Source organism: Protomyctophum parallelum (assembly GCF_964188405.1).
Source record: "Protomyctophum parallelum genome assembly, chromosome: 12".
Lineage (NCBI taxonomy): Eukaryota > Metazoa > Chordata > Actinopteri > Myctophiformes > Myctophidae > Protomyctophum > Protomyctophum parallelum.
The window spans coordinates 37,453,876-37,475,741 of NC_139712.1; the positions used below are offsets into that span (position 1 = coordinate 37,453,876).

At 41.4% G+C, this 21,866-nt stretch overlaps 1 protein-coding gene across 7 annotated transcripts; it reads right to left on the bottom strand.

The window, feature by feature from the left end:
• Positions 1-847: 847 nt before the first annotated feature.
• nktr (natural killer cell triggering receptor) lies at positions 848-21,551 on the bottom strand. 7 transcript variants are annotated; one of them, XM_083778265.1, is made up of 17 exons: positions 21,458-21,551; positions 18,960-19,038; positions 17,984-18,058; positions 16,309-16,416; positions 15,674-15,718; positions 14,113-14,200; positions 12,859-12,888; positions 12,351-12,496; positions 10,370-10,586; positions 9,968-10,141; positions 9,213-9,300; positions 8,716-8,867; positions 5,335-8,106; positions 5,032-5,118; positions 4,507-4,563; positions 2,736-2,843; positions 848-2,269 (listed from the first exon to the last, which is right to left on the bottom strand). In XM_083778265.1, the coding sequence occupies exons 2-17, from the start codon at positions 19,015-19,017 to the stop codon at positions 2,221-2,223; spliced, it is 4,254 nt and encodes a 1,417-aa protein (XP_083634391.1). In that variant the 5' UTR covers positions 19,018-19,038; positions 21,458-21,551; the 3' UTR covers positions 848-2,220. The 7 variants fall into 7 exon arrangements, with proteins under 7 accessions (XP_083634391.1, XP_083634392.1, XP_083634393.1 ...); XM_083778266.1 differs by lacking the exon at positions 21,458-21,551 and adding an exon at positions 19,283-19,331; XM_083778267.1 differs by lacking the exons at positions 17,984-18,058; positions 18,960-19,038; positions 21,458-21,551 and adding an exon at positions 14,850-14,875 and having other exon boundaries at positions 16,309-16,377.
• Positions 21,552-21,866: the final 315 nt, after the last annotated feature.

Consider the following 21,866-nt stretch of genomic DNA (forward strand, 5'->3'; position numbering starts at 1 on the left):
TTTTTTTATATAGTATTTTTAGTTATGACGCCATGTTCATGACCAACAACCTGTCATGAACATGGTCTTACAGGACTACAAAGTCACACCACTCCATGCAGCCTCCCACCTCTCCACAAGGAGGGGTAGTGCATTAAAGCATTATGGGCATTGTAGAAATTCAACAATCCAGTCAAACACAGACTTCTTATTTTTCTGGCCATAGGGTGCACATTTCAATTTGTGCTACTGTTATCTACTACAAATACTATTAACATTGAGTGACTGCAGTTTCTTCCAGCAGTGAAATGTCCTTTTTCAGTTGAATACACAATGTGCAGCCCTCTATAATTCCATGGCGAAACATTGGGTGGGTTCAACAATTACCAGCATAGCTCGGTATGCAAATGTTGGCACTTTTTGCAGGGAGGGAACCCAATTTTCAATTAGGCTAGTACTAAGTATGCTATGATAAATTATTTATTACATTTGTAGCCCCATTCCCTTGTTCTGGTGAAGTCAAGTGCTTTGGGGGGTGTTAGTGTTAGGCTACATTATTCTGCTACTTCTAATTGCATTGTATTTATTTTTAATCAGGAAAATTAAGTCACTTTCAATCAGGTGAGCCTTTGATGCATTTTGATGCCAACACAGCAGCTTATGATTTATTAGCATATTTCATTTATTGTCAGTGCAAGTTTGTGAATGCAAATAATGCATGCAGATCCGTAGAACATGCTAGATGGCGCCATTGACGTTCATTATTATTACCCATATAATACTTTTGCATATAACAATCAAGTATGTTTTCCTACTAGTCTAAATTCCAATTTCGATTCTCATTGAGAAAATACGGAGAGAAATGGTGTAACTTGTGATGGCATTTATTCAGTTTATAAACAATGCAACATTCTCAGTGTAATCAAGATGACAGACAGCAACTTTATTTGTTACATTCATGAAAAAGAAACAATACGTTTTCACTTTCACTCAGCGGCAAAATAAAATAAAAAAGGTATTTTCACATAGAAAAGTTAATTCACTTTCAAATCATCTGCCTTACCTTTTAATTCACTTTCAAATCATCTGCCTTACCTTTTAAGGCAGCTTAAGGCATCATCCTTGTCATACACTGTGTTGACATGCTATTATGACAATACAAAGTATAAAGTAGTATATAAATGTACAATAGAAAATTGTTGTTACGCCTCTCAGACTATTTACATCATTAAAAAGGAGGTTTCAGGAGTGGGTTAGTCCTAAGCCTAATTTATACTATTTATATGGCGTCAATCACCACAACTATCCAGTTTTCAAGCTAAAAGATGGTATGTGTTCTTTGGTCTTTGAAGCTGCGACTCATCACTGCTGTCGGGGAGTAACCTTGTATGTCCATATTACAACTTTTTATGATTTATTTGATTTAATGCCCTATTTTGTCATACTACAGCGTCACACAAAAGTAGCAAAAACAGCCGATTGATAAGTGAAAGTGGTTAAGTGTGCCTGTGGGTGTGGGTTTCATAAAACACACATATATATACCGTATTGTCCCGAATATAAGACTCCGATTAGAAGACGACACCCATTTTTCAAAAAATAACATTGAATGTCTAGTCACCGATTATAATACCACCCCGTTTGTTAGGCTATTTCCATTGGAAAAAAATATTAAATTGCTTCTTATATTCAGGCGTAAAATAAAGGGGGGGGAGGGGCCTCTAGTGGCGACGCATTTTAATTCATCACAGCAAGCAGGGCAGTAGGTATTGCGCAAGAACGTATTTTCATAAAAGTACAAAGTGTACAGTTAATAGGACAGTTGCATGGATGCAATGTAGTGCGTTGTATTTCCTATGGCATGCATTACCGTACTATTTGTGCATGTAGAGATTTGTGCAAACTGGATGCTTTGGTAGAAGACAGACGGATAAACGCTTCCCCCTTTTGAATTGAGGGTAGAATGATATCCAACCAATGAAAAGTATTAACAAGAGCTTGTGACTAAATAACGCCTAAATAACCTACTGTACATTGGATCCATTTTGAACACAGGTTCCGTGTTCCATTTCCTATTAAAAAGTAACCATTTTGGACTGCATGCGGTTTCCGGCCCGACAGCAGCATCGTCTACATGCTCCTCGTTCATGTGGTCGAGACACGGTGGTGGCCAGACCTTGTGCTTGTGTCGTCCCTCTGCTGTTGACGTCGACGTGACAAACTGTCCCTGAAGTGTGGCTTTCAGCTGTACCTGCTGCTTCCACTGCTGCCACTGGAGGTGCGGTAGGACCTGCAGATCAGGGTTAGAATCGACCACATCATGTTTAGAAAAAAGGTACGTGGGATAAGCTGGTAAACGGAGATTTGAAACCGGTCACAGGGAACAGAAATTGATTTCTGATCCATGCTACGCTACAGTACATGTGTACTTTATAGTATTTGGATAGTTGTGAGCTGCTGGATTTGTAGTGTCGTTTGTCTAATTTAGACTTTCCTTCTATGTTTGCACATGTACTCGTAGAATACCAGACCTAAACAGACCAATTAAGACATTGTCGGCCTGAAACCCAGGCCAAGCCCATCGGGCTCGTGATGAAATTGAGAACTCTTGAATGCAGTTGTGGTAGCTTTAAGGCTAAACCATGCCATTTGACTTTGGCCCACAGTGAGAAGAGTGAAGGGAAAGGAAAAGCAGAGGCAAGACCTGCCACCTGCTCGAGGTCTGCAGAGCTGCACCAGGGAGCACTCCGTCTTACCTGGAGCGGTGCTTTGATCTCCTGGAGCTGTCACTCCGCCTGCGCCCTCGTCTTCTGCTCACACTCCGGCTACAACTCCGACTGGAGTAGCTATCATAGGACTTCGACCTGCATTACCATAAAGCCGGATGAAAAGTCTACTGTTATTCGGGGGAAATGTGATCTAAATAGCATTTTAGATCACTAGCTTCTAGAAACTAGCTTCAAGCAACGATGGAACGTTGGCAGCATTCAGATGCATCAATTATTTATTTAATGAGTTGTTTACATACACATCATAGTCTTTTAAAGTTGCAATCCTTAAAAGAAATTAGCCATCCAATGCAGTGTGCCAACTAAAATACCATAAATCAAACGATTAAATTACAATGAATATTTGTGACATTAGGTGTGTGTGTGTGTGTGTGTGTGTGTGTGGAGGGGGGCACAGGTGTATCATTCTCTGATTAAATACATAATTCACCTCATGACAATGCAAGTAAGTATTTCTCCTCTCATAAAACACGCAGTCAGACTATCTCCGCTCCACATAGAGTAACCTTCCTGCAGTTTACATGGAATGCTGAGGCTGAAAGTTATTAGGTTGGAGAAGATGTGTCTCACACCTGCATGCAGCCATGCATGTGCAGGAGGTTCCTACCTTTTTGGTTATAAATAGAACCAACTAAATTACCATGTTTGCTAGATACTGTAGGTACTGTAACACACCTTGTGAAATAACTTACTTAAGTCATGTCCTTGCAGAACACAGACTAATATTGCAATATACAGTGTGCGATTGCTCCAATTCTAAAAACAAAATCTTGTTTGTAAAAAAGCAAATAAGTCTGTATGTAGGCATAATTAGGAAGGTGTACATTATTGAACAGAAGTTGTTTTTTAACCCTGTATTATAGTTAGATTTTTCCTAGATTTTTCCTTACATATCCTATAATATGGGCTAGCACTCATTCATCTCAAATCTCAAAAGATTTGTTAGACTAGAAATCTCCTCAGATCGATTTGAACTCTCTTTCTCTTTTTCTTTTCAAGAAATTAAACATTTTGTCTGTCTCCGAGGTAAATTCTTTACAGATATGTATACTTGTGTACAATGCATATATGACTATCAAAATCTTCCAATTGGTTTTAATTGTTTCTTTTCTTTTAATTCATTCATATGCCCTCACGTCAATCCAAGGACCTGCACATACCTTATTGTCGTACTTCCCTTAAGCAGTTCTCAATAGGATATAGAGGGTCTACTCTTTGGAATGCTGTTGATTCTAGACTGAAAAGATCTCCATCTTTGCTAGTCTTTAAAGCAAACTACAAACAAACACTCTTATCCAAAACATAGTAGTTCAATTCACAGTTGGCTACATGTGTGAGTAGATCTGCAGATGGGTTGTTATTATGACTGTAATAATATATACTGTATGTATATGTACTGCATGTAATTTTGTATTTAAGCATACCTATTTGAATGCATTACTGGTATTGTTTTGTTTATATTTAATGTCTGATTCTTCAAATTAGGGTTTCTCAATAAGCCTTTTGGCTTTTAACTTCTCCTGCACAATATTAATATGTATGAATTTCTTTTTCCTGTTTTTAACCTTTTTTATGTGCGAATAAATAAAACCTAAAACCTAAAACCCTAAAATTACATTTAGGTAATAGTACATGACACAATGTCAACGTGGTAATTCTCTTAAGAAAATTAACACCAGAGTAAAACTATCGTTGCATAATTATATAAAAGTTAACATAAGTAAAGAGTTTTTCAGACCTGGATCTCCTTCGTCGACGAGAGTGACCTCTGGAATGGCTTCGGCTGTACGCCCGACTGATGGGAACAAAATCATTACAGGTGGTGAGTTCAGTCCTGCATTTCTGGACATTGTAATACAATATTGTACGCCATTTCATTAAAGCATGTATGATTCAGTTAGGATTACATTTCAGCAGAGGGGATCACTGCTCCGGACAGTATGCTATAATATCCCCCAAAAACAACCAAAGGGCCCCAAAAAGTATTCGTTCTGAATGACAGGCGAGGCTTTGGAGTGTGTGTGTCTCTATACGATATGGATGTTGATCATTAAGATCGGACCATCCTGTAACGGAATGTTCCCAGCTCTGATCTCCTGCGATTTCAAACAGCTGCTTAGGGCATCCCTGCTTACAGCATCTGTGAAAACGACACTGACACTCTCAGCCAGCTCCAAGGGCATTGTTCTGTCAGGTTGACAGCACGTTCAATGAATGAAAAGGATTTCTCCTCTGGGATCAATAGATATCCACCAGGTTGTACCTGTGACTCCTGTAGCTGTGGTACGTGCTGCTGCGTGAGTGTGACCTTCCCCTGCCACGTCTTCTGCCGCGACTTCTGCTTCTACTCCTAACGAAAAAAGAAACGTTTTAACGTCACAAACTTCTATTCTCAAGAGTTAAAACGACAGACACAAATTTCCCCCCAAAAAAGAATATTCTTAATCTGTTAAAAATGTAATAGCCTTACTACATGATCCACATCATACATTCCACAAGATTATAATAGCTAAAACCCTGTCGAACGTTGATGTAACAAAAAACATCCAATTGTTCCAACTCTAACCTGGAAGAGTAGCTGGAGCTGCGCGATCTACTCCTGGATTTGCTGTAAGAGCGGGACTGCCCTCTGGACCGGGACCTGGACCCGGATCGAGACTGCCTTGTCCCCGACGCTGTGGGGGACTTGTCCTCACTGGAGCTGTCTTGGTTCCTGGGCCTCTGGTTAAGTCGTGCCGTCTTACGGACCTCGTCAAACAGGGATCCTGGTCGGACACGGCTTTTGCTCTTAATCTCCATTCTGACACTTTGGGACTTGGGGGTCTGGTTCTCTGCAAGTCTACCGCTCTTCATGGTGATCGGCGGCAGACTCACTGACTGGAAACCTGACGTTCCCTTCAGAGGCCTCCATTTCATGTCAACAGCAACTTTGCCCAGGCCTGCTTCATCTTGCTGTCCGACAGCTCCCGTCACAGAGGCGGCAGGTGGTGCAGATTGCAGTTCTTTGTTCTGCGCCTGACAGACGGAATCACCATCCTTGCTCATCTTATTTGGAGAGATGGAAGTGGTTTTCAGGGTGAGTTCAGAGTGTTTGTTGAAAGAATTGTCAGTGACGCGAGGTTCAACGATGGTCTCAGTATCATGTTCTGGGGTGCATATATCCATATCTTCATATGACTCGGCCTGATCTCGAACAATGGGCAGGTTAGGACTGTTCACACTATTTCTGTTAGATGACTGCCTTTCTGAATCGGCTTGTTTGGGGTTTTCATGGACTGTCGTTTGTTGGTTGCTCATTCTTTCCTGATGTTCTCTTCTGTGAGATTCTGTCTGCAATGAACTGCTCTGGTTGGGAGGAGAATAACCTGGGCCATTCTTATCCGGGCCAACAACAGGGGATCTGCTGGGCCTCTCTTTACTGATTCCTGCACGGCTGTCTATCCCTTTCACAAGCTTCAGTTCGAGACGTTTCTCTTTTTGGGATTCATCTTCATCTTCTTCCTCTCCAAACTCTAAAGGTGGCTGCCAATGAAAGGTTTCTTTTAACTTCTGATGTTTAGATCTCTTTGCCTTGTCTTTAGTGCGACGAGACCCTGATTTGGACTCACCTCTCCGCTTGTGTTTATGCTTCCGTTTGGCCTTTTTCTTGCTCTTATGTTTCTCCACCACTGTGACCTTCTGAGGAGTCTGCTCTGATTGGCTAAGGGCAGTGGCAATCATGGGAGCCTGAGCGATTGCTCCATCTGACGCTGCAGTGTTTCTGCTGGTCTCATGTTCAGACTCTGAACTAGCCTCGCCCTCCTCTTTTTCAGAGATGGCTGGTGCCTTGCTTGGCACCTTCTCAGCATCACTTTCAGAATCCCATCCCACATGGGCAGAAAATGTCTTATTACAAGGTTCATTGACTTGAGCTGCCATTTTCTGTTTTCTTGATAGGCTATTGGTACTGCTCAATTGACTATCTTTATCACCATCACTGTCCCATTCCGTCTTCAAGTCTTCCAAAGGACAAGGATCATGAAGCTTTGCCCCCTGATCCTGAGGGATGCCCTTCTCTTTCAACTGCCCTAATGAGTCACCTCCCTTGGAGCAATTTAGACTAGGACTATGGTCGCTGTTTGTGCCACCTGACTCCGAGTGGGGCTCTTGACCGTCGGGAATTGAAATGTACTTATCTACATTTTTTATCCTCCTCAGAGAGCTGTAATATTTTTTCCACTGCTTGTCCAATGGCTTTTTTTTACCACTGCCTTTATCGTGTCTCTTCTCAGAGCCTGACCGGCTGTAGGAGGACGACCTGCTGTCATACAGGCGAGGGGACCTCGACCTGGAGTCACTTCTACTCCTCGAGTGACTGTACGAACGGCTCCTCGAGGACCTGCTCTGTGACCGCCTTGTGGGCCTGTGGGTCTTATCGGTCTGACCATATCCAGCCCGGGAACCCCCCGAGAGGCCAGCTGATGTGGCCAAAGACTTTATGTTTTCAGTAGAACCAATGCCTGCTTGACCAGTGGATGGCAGGACGGCTGAGGCGGGCTTTGCCTTTATTTCCGGAACATGAACGTAGGTCGACTTCCACGGCTTCTGGCCTGGTTTCCAGCGTGATGGTGGAGGACTGTCACTCAGTGGTATCACAGGCACACTTTCTGGTGCTGGAATATTAGGGAGTCTTGGGACTGTGCTTTTGCTCTCAGGGACATTCTCTTTTACTTGGACCGAGGCCTGAGGCTTTGGCTTGCTTGACATTCTGCTCCTCGGGGATCTGGCCAAATTCTTCCGCCTGGATCGCGACACAGACCTGGATCTGTACCTAGATCTCGTCCTGGACCTGGACCGTGAAGGAGAATAGGTCTGAGATCTGGATCTGGATCTGGACCTAGACACAGAGCGACTTCTAGAACGGGAGGGACTCCTGGACATCGAGTAAGACTTAGACCGGGATCTCCTACGAGATCTGGATCGGCTGGCGGTGTAGGACCTGGAATAGGACCGCGAGTCTCTCGAGGACAGCGAGGACCGCCTTCTCCTACTACTTGAGTGTCGATTACTAGAGGTTGAATGAGACGGAGAGTGGGATCTTGTGGTCTTTGACCTCCTCCTTGAAGAGAGTGATTTTTCACCATCTGGCAGGTGAGACTCAGGGCGTTTGTCCTTGGTGCTCTTCTTGCTGCGTTTGCGTTTTTTCGCCTTCTTCTTTCGTTTGGCTTTTTTCTTCTCTTTCTTGAGAGGGCGCTGCAGACTGGATCTTTCAGAACTGTGGTCTGAAGAGTGTTCTGGTGACTGGGACCACGCAGAGTCACTTCCGTCGTCCCATCGGCTTGAGTCACGGTCATTCAATCTGTTAAGAACAATAATAAGTCAAGCAAACAAACTACTATAGAACGTTTAAATTGTGAATAACTTTGTTATCATCATCATTCACTAACAAACCATAAACATTTACAATGTTACATAAAAAAAAAGATTTGTAAAAATGTGAATGGAAACTTTGACAGGAAAAGACTCGCTCACCGTATAGAAAAAGAAGTAAAACTCCTTAGACTGAGAAAAATATTTTTTCTTTTATATTATCATGCTATGTGCTCATGGTGCAATTAAAAAGCAAACGTTTCGGTCCTCACATTAAAATGTGAATGCAAAGGATATTCTTTGTTTATGTTTATTAAATGACCCCATTAGAGACACATGACATGAATGAGCCTCTACTCTTCCTGGGGTTCTGAGTACATACTACAACCAAAAACTTAAAGTGTGTGTGTGTGTGTGTGTGTATGCTGCCCCTACTCCCTAAGTTCAGAGTTACAGACCATTTGGACCATCTTTGAGATCCACAGTCTTAGATTTGTTTAAATTACACACTAGAATCGTATCAGAAATGGTATCGGGACGGGGAAAAAAGTCGGATCGGTACATGAAAACAGCTTTTAGTTCAACATGTCAGTCATACTTGTCTCCTTTGCTCCAGCGCTCCACGCTGGGAGGAGGCTGGTAAACCTGGGTTCTCTTCATCTCCTCTTTCCAATGCGGAGGGGTCTCACTGCTCCCACGCTCCTCCACAGATGCAGAGCGGGATTTAGACCTTGTGGGAGTATGGTATCTCTGCAGAGAGAGAGATAAAAACAGATTAAAAGGTTTAACACAAATTGTCAGCCATTATCTTATGCACCACAAAGGTAACAGAGGTTGTGATAATTTGCAGATTGCCTCATTTTTCCTTGAGGGGTTGTGGGTGTGATTATGGGACATAATACAATACAATTGCCAATCTAAAAGCTCACAACACGTCACGACATGCTGTGAGTGCATGATCTGCCATTTTTACCATTTTAGCCTATATTTTGCAGAACGTTCGACGAATAGAGATATAGGGGCTCATGTGGTTAAGCGTCACAAGGAAAAATGTAATCGACAATCTTTGTTTGCAGCTTGGAGACATGAGCGTACCATTGTTCCTCTGCCTTTGATCTTCCGTCCAGATTTAGTGACTGCTGGTTTCATGTCACTTGGAAGAGATGATTCTTCTTCTTTGGTCCTGAAATGATCAAGCTGAACATTTAATCACATTCACCACTGTTGGCGTAAATTTACGTTGAGTCTAAGCCAACGGTTAAGAGCCGATGACTTAAATTTACATCATGTGGTCTTTTTGGTTTCTCCCACTTGCTGGAGTAGTAAGGTGACGTATATTTTGACATTGATGACAATGCCAATGCAAAGTTTCTATTCAAAGACCGCAAAATGCGAACAAACACTACATATAGTGGCGACTACAGAGGTGCTCTTTGGAGAGGGTTTTTTTGTTTCAATGGACCCTGATGAAGGCCGAAACAACAGCGTTTTGTAATCCGTGTTTATGGAATAAAGGATTTTCTACTTGAACAGAACAGAGTTGCCTTGGACCTTCTTTAAGGTCGCCACCATCATTCCACATATTTTTTTACAAAGGTAAACTTTAAAAGAACTCTTCTGTCCTGAAACACTACATATATTTTAATCGTTGGCCATGGTATAATTGGAATTCCGAGTTGTGTGGTTATTAGACAAACCCCCCTCTCAGGTTTAGTATTGTAATTAACCTCCATATTGTGCATTTAGTTTGATAATCACACAGCCTTACATGTACTGTACTATCGCATGTGTAAATGAAAGGAGGCCCATAACCAAATTACCTACTTAAGGTACATAAAAATAGAACTCACATCTCTGGCTTCTCTTCCTGAGCTGGCATGTCTCGTCTCAGTAGGAAGCGGTTCTCTGGCACGGGAGGGATCTCTTCTAGCCGAACAACAGGCTTGCCTCTCTTCACACCTTGCTCCTGCTCCTTCTCTTCATTTACTTCACCCTCTCCCTCTGCCGTCTCTGCCTTCACAGGACTGTGGGAGCAAAGGCAACATTTTCCTTATTTGTTAGCTTTGAAATTACGTTGGGAGCTTGTAGATCTGCTATTTTCACTAGTTTGTCCCGCAGGGAGACATAAAATGTCTCTTTTGGGTCTCGAGCAAAACGTTTTGGGAACCACTGGTCTATAACTCTCCAAAACTGACTAATTATGTCATGGGTCAGGCTCTAATTGTTTTGACAATCAACAATGATGAAATCACCTTTGGACAGAAGGTGCAACGTCATTGTGCTTCTCCCGCTTGGACACTCTCCTTCTCTTCCTAGTCCTCTTGCTCTTGCCGTGCTTTTTATGCTTGCGATGTCGGTGCTTTCCCTCCGATTCGCTTTCGGACTCAGTGGAAGAGGAGGATTGAGAGTCCTGGGAGTTGAGGGATGAGTCTGCTGAATGGGCAGTTCTTTTCCTCTTGCCTTCAAGTACTGAAGTAAAATGACAACACGCATGTTATCTCACACAACAATTTGGTAAAGGTTCAGTTAGGAAGACATCGTTTGTATTTTATAGCAACACTTCATTTGCAAGAAGACGACGATAAACCTTTATGTAAAACTTCCTGAATCCAACCAGACAATTGGCTTTTTGATACCAGAAAACATTGCAGAGTTAACACTGTTAAGAAAGAATACAGCCATGCTGTCTGCCTTTGGGATCTAAATGCACACCTAAGAGGTGATGACAAGTTCAAACGCTCAGGAGTCATTCTCAGGGTTGTATTACATGGCACCACAAGAGAGGCTTCGTCCTGCCATGTTAGAGGCAATGAAAGCAGTTCTGTTAAGAGTTGGAAAGGCAGTAGCCAGCTCAGCTCCACACAGATAACATCAGTGACCCTCGTTAAATAGCAGATCGAGTTACGTGCCCTGTTCTAATGCCAGGCGGAATGTCAGCAGATAAATGCCATCCTCTTACGGAATCGACACAAAAAATGACCCAGTTACATTGATAGGCAACACACACACACACACACACACACACACACACACACACACACACACACACACACACACACACACACACACACACACACACACACACACACACACACACACACACACACACACACACACACACACACACACACACACACACACACACACACACACACACACACACACACACATTTTGCTCTGGGGATGAAGACAAAACAGAAATTAAAAAGGCGTAGGCCTAAAGCTATTTATAGATTCCAAAAATTATATAATTGTCAAATCTCTTTTCTGCTTTGCACGGGTTGCAAGGTTTAAAGTCTTGGGAGTGTGTTCTACAATGCAAAATTGTTAGTAATTTATGTAAGAATGCATGCTATTACCATGGTATACAGTACAATAAACATTTGTTAACATGAACAACTCTCTCCTTAAGCCACAAACCAAGGTAGAGTTATTCATACTCACAAATGTTGTCTCGGACTATCTCGTATCATACCAGAAAAAGTCTTCAACAGAGATGTGGTTCCCTTCAGGCTGGGCTACATTAGTTAAGATTACATAAATAACTAATTAATCAAATGAATAAAAGGAAGGCATAGGGCAGATTCACACTCCTATTTTACAGGAGAAAAACTCGGTCCGGTTCTGTAGAGACTACAATGCAACGTAATTCGAGATTCGGTGGGCGGGAACCGTCTTAAAGTCGGCGCCACTGAAATTGTCTGACGAGCCGAACAAGGCAACTACAGCGGTATTTCCTCATTCATTCAGCCCAGCTTCGAGTTCAATTTGTCGGCCGTGAAGCCAAGGAAACCCCGGTAGTCGGTAGACACAGGTCAACTTCGAAATGCTTGTGGCCAGGAGGTGAGCTCCGCAGAGAGGGCAGTAGCATGCCTCTTGCTGGCCGTGCAATCCATCTGGCTGCACTAGTGTTGTTGTTGTCAGACCTGCTCCTCTCCTCCCCCACTCGCTCTCAACTTCTCAACAATAAAACAAATACTGTCTAAAATAATTACAAATAAATAAACAGCACGTTGTTCACATAAGAAACAAAATGTGTTCCAGACTTTTTTTCGGCACTAAATAAGAGTATGAATCGGCCCATAGGGTGGGTTACGGTTGTAGGTCATCAATCCTCCAGCGAGGAGGACCACAATGGAAACAAGCCCCTATGGCTTTTTGGGTTATCCGTTTAAACAATCATTGTAAGTATTCAATCAAAGACTTGAAGATAATTTATTGATGAAAGCCTACCATCATTAGCAGACTTGGTGATCAGTTGTCCACAGTCGACCACTCTCACATCGGCGTAAGGCCTGCTAGCCGAGTCGGCCTTCAGCCCCTCGATCTTCTTTATCACCTCAAATCCGGAGATGACGAGACCAAAGACCACGTGGACTCTGCAGTGGGATATAGCAGTGGTTCCCAAACGTTTCAATACCCAAAAGATACTTTTGAGGTCTCCCCGTCTCCCCATACTTCCAAATAAATACATAGGCCTACAAGAACTATTTAATGAGTGAAAATAATCTACAAGCTCACAATCTTGAAGACCTGCTATTTTAACAATTACGTTTTATTTATTCATGGAACCTTTGATTTTTCACTTCATCACATCTCCAAACTTTTTGAATGATCCTTTCAACAAGCATTGCTTGACAAAAAAGGTTCTGTGACACTTTCTGTGTGAATAAATTGGTAACATGTCCTCATTAAAAATGAATTACTGATTCATTAATTATCCCTGATCAAGGTCAATTACCCATCTAGATGAGGCGCCATCTTCGTCGTGCTGTTTGAAGAATGGCCGGTCATTAATCGAGCCAGTTTGGGTCAACCGAGGGCAGTGTTTGGGTCATAAAAAAAAGAAAAGGAAAGGGGATGAGTATAAGCAAGATAATTGAACCAATTGTTAATACCATGGACTTACTGTATGTACAATTCCACAAAAGGAACAGAATTCATGAGACTCATTGTCCATGATTAAGATAACAAAATAAATTGGACAGAGCAGAGAATCCCTGTGTGTAAATCTGAGTAAATGAATAAATACACACTGAACAATGGGTACTGGAAATGATCTACTCAATTTCGGATTATGCAAAGTGTGCAGTCTGAGTACCAAGCAGTTACAGTAAATGCATGAACACATTTTTGTTGACGTAGCCTAGTTATGGTGGGCCTGTACTGAAATGAGAGGCCTGGAAAGCGTGGTTGAATTAGATGTGGCAGCTGTAACCATTGGTGAATAATATAATTTATATATCCAAAAGTGTCCAACCTACTATGTAGGGCAGGGCAATTAACCGAAAATATATCAATAAGGGTATTTAGAACCAATAACCAACAGAAAAATAGAGAAGCACTAATTGTTTAATATATACTTCTATCAACGAATCCACACAAAATAATAATAATTTCAAATTTGTAATCAACTAAATTGACCATGCATTATACTTTGTTGTACAATGGTGGCATACTTTTTTTTTACATTTTTATTTGCAATTATATATATATATTCTTTAAGCTCACAATGATCGTAATCGAGACAAAAAGATCGTGATATTGATTTGAAGTCATATTGCCCAGCCATGGTACTGAAAAAATTGTGTTAACACAAGACTACTTAAAGATACAGATACAGTCAGGAGAGAGAGAGAGAGAGAGAGAGAGAGAGGAAACACAGCCTTGGAGAGACACATTACCTTGGAAGGGCAGGATGCTAGAGTTTCTGCAAATGTTACACAAAAACGGCAAGAGAAAAAATGTAACACATTTGTAGACAAAAAGAATGAATCCATGTTTCTCTGCACTTTGAACTCTAACTGCACACAGAGAAGGGTTGTTGACACTCTCACACAGAATGTCAAATTCTACTCTGAGGAATCAAAACAGTTGAGGGGAGAAAAAAAAAAAGGGACAAAACGCACAACCTAAAACAAAAGTTTAAAAAGGACTGGCTCACATGCACAAAAAAGGAAACCAATAAATTTGCAGTTTAGTGAATGATACTCACATAAAGAACTGTGAACCGTTGGTGTCCTTCCCACGGTTGGCCATCGACAACAGGAATGCTCTGTCGTGTTTGAGAATGAAGTTCTCATCTGTTGGGAGGAGAGACAGAGGGGGGGGATGTCTCAGAATGTAGCCGTTGTAGAATGATAAGGGATGTGGTGCGAGGCTGAGAGAGAAAGGTTTTAAGTAAGCCTTGCCACTGCCTCACCCATCTGCCTACCCACACCATGTTAACAATTTTGGCAAACCATAAAAACTTTTGGGTTTCAATTGTTCAAATTAGACAACCAACCATACACACCTGGATATGAAGAAAAGCATAAATAAGTCTCAATACACCACCTAAATTACAGGCCTTAGCTGATTGACTTGGTAATTCAAAACAAAAGCTCTCAGTGGAGAGCAAATTACACTACGCTTTTAAATGACCAGGGATAACACAGTGAGGATTAGTACCTTATTTCCATTCGATACCTTAATGGGATCTTAACAGCGGTCAGAGAGACCACTAGCCACAACTTAAAATAGCAAAAGAAGGCCTGTAATTACATGTCAGAACAATCAAAGTGAACATGCCTATGACACCATACAGTTAAAGCATTCAGTAATACAAGGAGCCAAAGTATTTGGCGTCTCAAAGTCATCAGATAGCTCTATGAATGGTGACATCCATCAACACCAGGGCTAACATTTATCCACATGATGACATTGTGTTACTGAACTGTGTACATCTCTTACCTTCTCATTTTGCAAAAGACCACACTCTATAAATAAAAGAATACGTTGACAATTTTAGGCAGGAAGATTGGAGCTTTCAATAAAGAGAACGCCTACCCTCCATGCTGATTTGTATAAAACCCATTATTTCGGCTGGACAATTATGCAGAATAAGACAATGGAAAGGGAAAGTCGGCATTGGGTATTATTAGGCATATTTGCGGGAGTTAACCTGTGCTTAACACTACAGGCACATGCAACTGAATGCTCATGCATAATTAGCTTTGATGGAGGTTCCCGGATATGTATAGACACGTTCAGAAACTGGTCCCCTGGTCGCAGCGAACGCATTTCCTGTAGGCAGAGACAACATATCTGCGGTGTAAACTTGCACAGTACTGGCAACATTCAACTTTGGAGAAAAACGGAATGTAAAAAAATATACATACCTTTAAATGCTTAGTATGAGGTATAAAGTACAGCAGCCTTGTGTTCATACAACAGAAAGATTGGGTATCGGGTAAGACTGACTTTATGTATCTTTCAGGACCTTTCACTGCTTCGTCTCAACCATTACGCTATGGCTCTGGTCTCAGCCACTGCTGTGTATTTTGTGACATTCCGTTTTTCCCCAAAGTTAAATGTTGCCACTACTGTGACTAACATCAGTCACTCTACCATTCAATGTAGTATAAGACCTGCGAGTTTACACCGCAGATATGTCGTCTCCGCCTACAGGAAATACGTTCGTTGTGACCAGGGGACCAGTTTCTGAATCGGTCTATAGGTTTGTGAATTAACAATCCTCAGGGTTTATCACATATCACACAAACACTCCTGCTTACCTTCAAAGTAGCCCCCATATATGGATTCCCCTCCTCTTCCATTCCCTGCAGAGATCAGAATTATGTTTTTAATTGTTACGTCTTAGATTGTCGCTGTCAGGTGTAAACCTTGCATGTCCAAATCAATTTCTTGTGTCACAATCTCTTGTTAATACTTTTTTTTTGTTAAATATATATATATATATATATTAAAAAAAATATATATATATATATATATATATATTAAAGAAACAACACAAACACAACAACTACAGTTTCAACCTGGTGTCTCTAATTTGGTTATGTCATTGTAGGCGAAATGTGTCAGAACATGTCACACTTTGAGCTTGTACTGTAGACATAGAGTATAAAGTATAGTACGAGTATAAAATAGGGCATTAAGTTATAGAAAAACATAAGAAATTGAGACACAATGCTTCTGCTCGACAGAAAGATATAGAAGTACATGAGAGCAAAATTATTTAAAAAAATGTAAAATTTCACAAAACTGTGAAACTGTGTTTTAAATATAGTCAGTCCTAACTCAAGTCACCTTGGAAAAGGTCACATTTCTTATTGTTCTCATGAACCCAGTCAAGAGTTTGGGAGTAAATGACTGGTTATTAAATAGTCATTATTTTAAAAGGCATGCTGACCTTCAGTGAAGTCCCCTCCCTGGATCATGAAGTTCTTTACAACTCTATGAAACGTGGAGCCTTTAAAGCACAGCTTTTTCCCTGTGGCTTTGCCAGTTCCTTTCTCACCTGAAAAGAGAAGTGAGTTACTAGTAGTACAGAACAAACCACATAAAATATACTAGCCATTCTGTGGGCTTCCGTGTAGTTGCAAGTTGTCCCCCAAATAATTGGCAAACACTAAGATTTTAATGATAGTATAAAAAAAGAAAACTTGAGGGTTTTCATTGTGATACAGATATATAGTCACTGCGACATACTAGCGCCATGTCCAGGGGGTGTACTTGTACATCAAGCTGCCTCACGCTACAGAAACAGGAGATAGGCTCCTGCCCTATGGGCATCATGGCTCAGCAAGGCTTACTACTTACAGATATATAGCAATATTAGCAACTTAACTTACACTACGTTGGTTCAATCGACACATGACATGACACGATTGATGATAAACGAAACAGGCTCCGAAAATGTACAAAGAACTTCCATCTGACCACCTAGAGCAGCGGCCGACAGGCTGCTGTGTTAAGTGGTCATTTGGGTGGGCCGTGAACACTCTTAAGATTTTTAAGTGGGCAATGGTCCAGAAAGGTTTGAGAAGCGCTGAAATATACAACAGGCCTGCATTTGTAGAAGGTGGTAGTGTGTACAAGGAACCATAAAATACCCTGCAGGTCTAAGAACTCCTGCTCTTGCATGTTGCCACTGCCACGTCGTCCACAAATGGTTTATTCTAAACAATGCAGTGAAACCACAGGTGGGTTGGGAGGGTTTTAATAAACCAGATGACCTTGTTCCGGCATCTTCTTGTTAAGTCTGCAGAGGAGGACTGTGTCGTTCATTAAAGAAAGAGGGGATCCTTCCCTGCTGGTCTAGTGTGTGTGGGGCCAGGATATTGGACCAAAGCAGCCCCCTCCCTGACGCCCCAAGGTGTTGCACTTTGGTCAAAAAGGAGAGTTTTCATGAGACAGGCGTTTGGAATTCCTTCTGGGTACAGAGGACTGACTGTGCAACAGCCAAGCTTAGGTTGATAAATGCACTTGGGATTTTACTTTGCTGGCCCCGGCATCGTCACAAGGGTTCGGTTTCCTTTGGTGCAAGCTGAGCGGCTCCTAAAACTGACACGCTAAAAAGCTTTCACTGAGCCAGAGCAAAATGACCACACTAATGGTGTGTCACTTTGTAGGTGTATGTCAGTCTGCCCTTGACAGCCTCATGAACCCATCCACCAGGTGCGGTTGAAAACTGAGAGGGTGGATTGATCTGCCTCCTGTCCAGAGATTTATAGCCATTTCCAGTTAGACCATCTCCACTACAGTGCAGCAACAACAACTGTATCTAGAGTCAGACTATAGAGGGCGACCAGGGCTCTCCATCCATCCATTAACTTCTGTATGCCATCAAGTGATATACTGTGTACATTTTAGATAATTTCCTCTGGAAGTTATGGGAAGGTTTTTTACAATATACAACTACAGTGTGACATCTTATCTTATGACTATTCATAAATGGTGCGACTACAAGCTCACAACAACATGTTCCGGAGTAGTCATAAAATAGGGTATAAGAAATTAATCTCTCGTCATTTCTTTTTTTTTTAAAGCATATTATGCTATGCTATGTTTGGAGTTCTACTCACCAGTACACAAACAGAGGAAGTTTTTACTTGTCTTGGGACAGATATCCGAGTAAAGTTGAAAGACTATACGCCCAACTGTAAAAAAAGAAAAAGAAAAAGGGAAAGAAAAGGTTACCATAGGAAAGATTGCTTTAAGTTTAGAGAGAAATGGAGATGGTTGGAATCATAAAGATGTCTTGCTGCTGATTGGTACAATACTGTAGATTTTGAAAAACATTGATAATGGTACAAACTAGGACGTCTTTTAAATGGGCCATGGATATAACTACGATGTTCATTAATTATTCAGACAACACGATTATTATATTTATATAACTTTATATCATATTATAACTTCTAACAATTAGAGGGATTCTGTGGCAATGTTATGGGAAGTGGTGAAACTGAATAATAAACAATGCTTAAGGGAATTGGAGGGAGGGTGAGTTCATTGTATCCTAATGTGCCCAAACAAAGTTAATTGAATTATTTCAGACAGAACTGTCACCAAAGTAGTTCTGGTTTTCATTTTAGGTCAGACAAATGTGAACTACATTTTCCATTCAAAGTAAATAATATCAGACCCCTCTCACAATGAATTGATAGCCAAGTTGTTCCACTTTGTTGTGGATTCTTTTTTTTATCACACAATTGAACCCAGCCACATCAGGCTCACTATCCCTAGTAGCCCTTGTATAACTAGACAAGACTTTCTTTGAGTTTAACTTTTAAGTGTCACAATATCTGCAGTAACTACACAACTACAACATCCAATTGAAACATCTTTATTACATATTATCTATCAAAGTTCTACAGGTTCTACAGAGAAAGAGGACAATGATGTATTTGTATTCATGCTGGGGGGGGGAAGGTGTGGGGAAACGAAATGTTTTGTTCTTTAAAATGTTAAAAACCTAATAAAAAAATATATATTAAAAAAAAAATCTACAGGTTCAATTCACACAATTTCAGCGGAAAAGTATTCCGCATCTCCTACCTGGTTCCCGGTTGAGCTCCACATCAAAGTAGCACTGAGGACGGTCTTTAACTCCCATTGTGATTCAGGTCTGGATGACCTGAAAAGTGGAATGAGCAAAAAGTGGTATAAAGATATAGTCTTCCCTCAGTCCAGCGATAAGATATGCAGCAAAACAGTTAGTTCATTCTTCTCAGAGCAAGACAAGTACAAGGAAAAGTATAGTGGGAACTGGGAAGTGGGCTGAAGTAGACTGTAGAGACAAGACTACGACAGGAAGGAGGGGAGGGAGAGAAAGAGAGGGAGAAAAGAGAGAGCCCAGTCAAGCCTATGGGGAAATGTACCACTATGCAAATCCAGTCACAGCACAACTTCCTCAAAGCATGTTTTTCCCTAGTCCTCTTCCCAATCCCATTGTCCCTCTGAACTATCAGCGATAGTCTAGATACTAGATGTCAGATGAAATGTCACTAGAGACCCTCCCCTCTTTCCCACACTACTAGTGGACGTGTTTACGACGTGATGAAACTGGGGCCGGACAGATGAGATAACGCTTTAGATTTAAATCGCGGAGGTGTCAAGGTCCTGCTAAACTAAGAAACCCTGTGTAACCAAAGATGCACTACTAACCAGTCTAGGGTACATATTGTTCTGCAGCTGCCCTGGCACTATGCGGCTTACATGTGACAGATTCTATCATTATAAGGGAACTGTTATTTCCACAATGCAGGGAGTGTACTTAACAACAGTCCTCAGACAGCTGACAACATATATCTTTTGAGCCCTAGAATAAAATGACAAAGCAACTTGTTGCCTAGGCTTATCTGCTATAATACATACTGTATACCTGCTTTTTAATGTATTCAAGACCTTGTCTTGTTGACACTCCTCTCTATAAGCCTACATACCAAACAGATCCTATGGAGCAATGAACAAGAACAGCAACAGTCATTCTTCATAGCGAATACCTGGAAGGCTATAAAAGCAAATAGTTTGGAGGGCCTAGAATCTGCATTAGCAGAAACACATGTGTTTCACAAGTGTACAACTGAAATTCTGAATAGAAAATATTTTATCAGTCCATCCCTTATTTGTAACCTGCCGTGAGAATGACCTTGTTTACATACGGCCAAGCCAGCCACACCCCAATTCCCTTTAGGCTTTAGTCTAGTATCTGTCATCTAAATAATAGTATCTGTCATCTAAATAATAGTATCTATAATAGTTGCAGGCATTTTGAAAGATACTAAAGTCAGACTACGGTTTTCTGTTTGATATTCAGACAGGGGCCTGTAATTAAGGAATTATAACACCAGTGACAAAAATAGTACAAATGCACTGCACATGCCATCTTATTTTGACTTGGCATTGAGTCAAGTATACAACTTAATAAGACAACCCAAGCAGATAAATCAAACGTATGCCTATATAACCAGTAAGACGCCTTGAGGGCGACAAGCGACCTAAAGGGCGAGGTCGCGCTGAAACAACAGAGCTTCATAATACGGCACAGTTGAGAAGCAGTTGTTAAACTATAAATCTGGTGACAGATGTAGAGTTGCTGGACGGCTCCATATACAGTTCTAGTATGTCAAACCATGTATGGCTATACAGGGTTTGATGAGGTCAGTGTCGTGATCTTCATATATGCATGGAGACCCAGGTGATGATAGACAGCTCCACATATGGAGGGGGGGGGGGGGGGGGATCTGTGATCCGTGGCACAAACTCTTTTCAGATGGAGCTAGGTCTGCGGCCAAATACTTTATTAATGTGTGGGTCCTTGACATGAAAACGTTCAAAGAACCACTTACATGCTGTGAGTGCTGTGGTGTAAGCATTTTGGTTTGTATTAATTAAATGCCCTAACTCGTAGCATAGAAGCTGGATGCATTGTGTTAAGTGTTAAGGATTACATGTTTAGTTCGACAACAATCACCTTCAACTTTCAGGGATATGTCACCCATTGTGCTTTCGGTTTCTTTTAGACTGTAGCTCGGCTTCACATTCCATGCAATGACACCAACTCAATCAGATCAAATGCATACTGTCTCTGTGTCTCTAATGTGTTAGGATATGAGACCCACACGGCCACAGCCCCCCTAAAGCCCCAGCAGCGATTAACAAGTATGGGATAGAATTCCATTCTAGCAATGCTAGCCTGCAGCCGGGGGGGGGGATGCATCCGTGCAACAAACTGTACCTCACACCACCAGGAAGGGACTCATGGTAGAATAATCAAAACTAAAGGTCTATAGTGAGTTAACTTGACGGTTTTACACACATTTTCCATCAGAGATGTATAAGAAAATAATGCAACATAGCCTTTATCCTTCCACCCAAGATGGGAGAGAGAGAGAGAGAGAGAGAGAGAGAGAGAGAGAGAGAGCTTAGCAGCTGGCAGCGAACGTGTCTCTCATTCACAATAATAATAACGTCTTTAAAAGGGAAGATAAAAAAAATCACTGTTATATACCTAATGCAAGATGTTTGATCTTTGATCATATGTCTTTACCAACCTGTATGCAGTAGCTAGCACGGCAGAATAGATAGCTAGTCACTGACTGGTCACCGTAGCAGCAGCATGTTATAACTCCATAGGGCTTGGTGTGGTAGAAAACACAAGATGTTATACCGAAATTGGTGACCCTTCGCTACTTGACTACATGGCTACACAGAGAGGTCGCTAAATTCGCCAATCAAGTAGCAACGTTTCGCAAAATTCGCAATGCAACAGGGTGTGAGCTTGTAGATCTGCTATTTTAAAATAATACTAATTATTTTACATGTTGACATTTTGTGAAATCATACAATCTCTCTTCAAGCTGTAGCGCTGCTGCTATGTTACATGATTCGATAGGTCACTAATATCTGTATAACACAGTATCGGGGACGTCGTCCTAAATCTCTTTTGTCCTTCTTGACTTG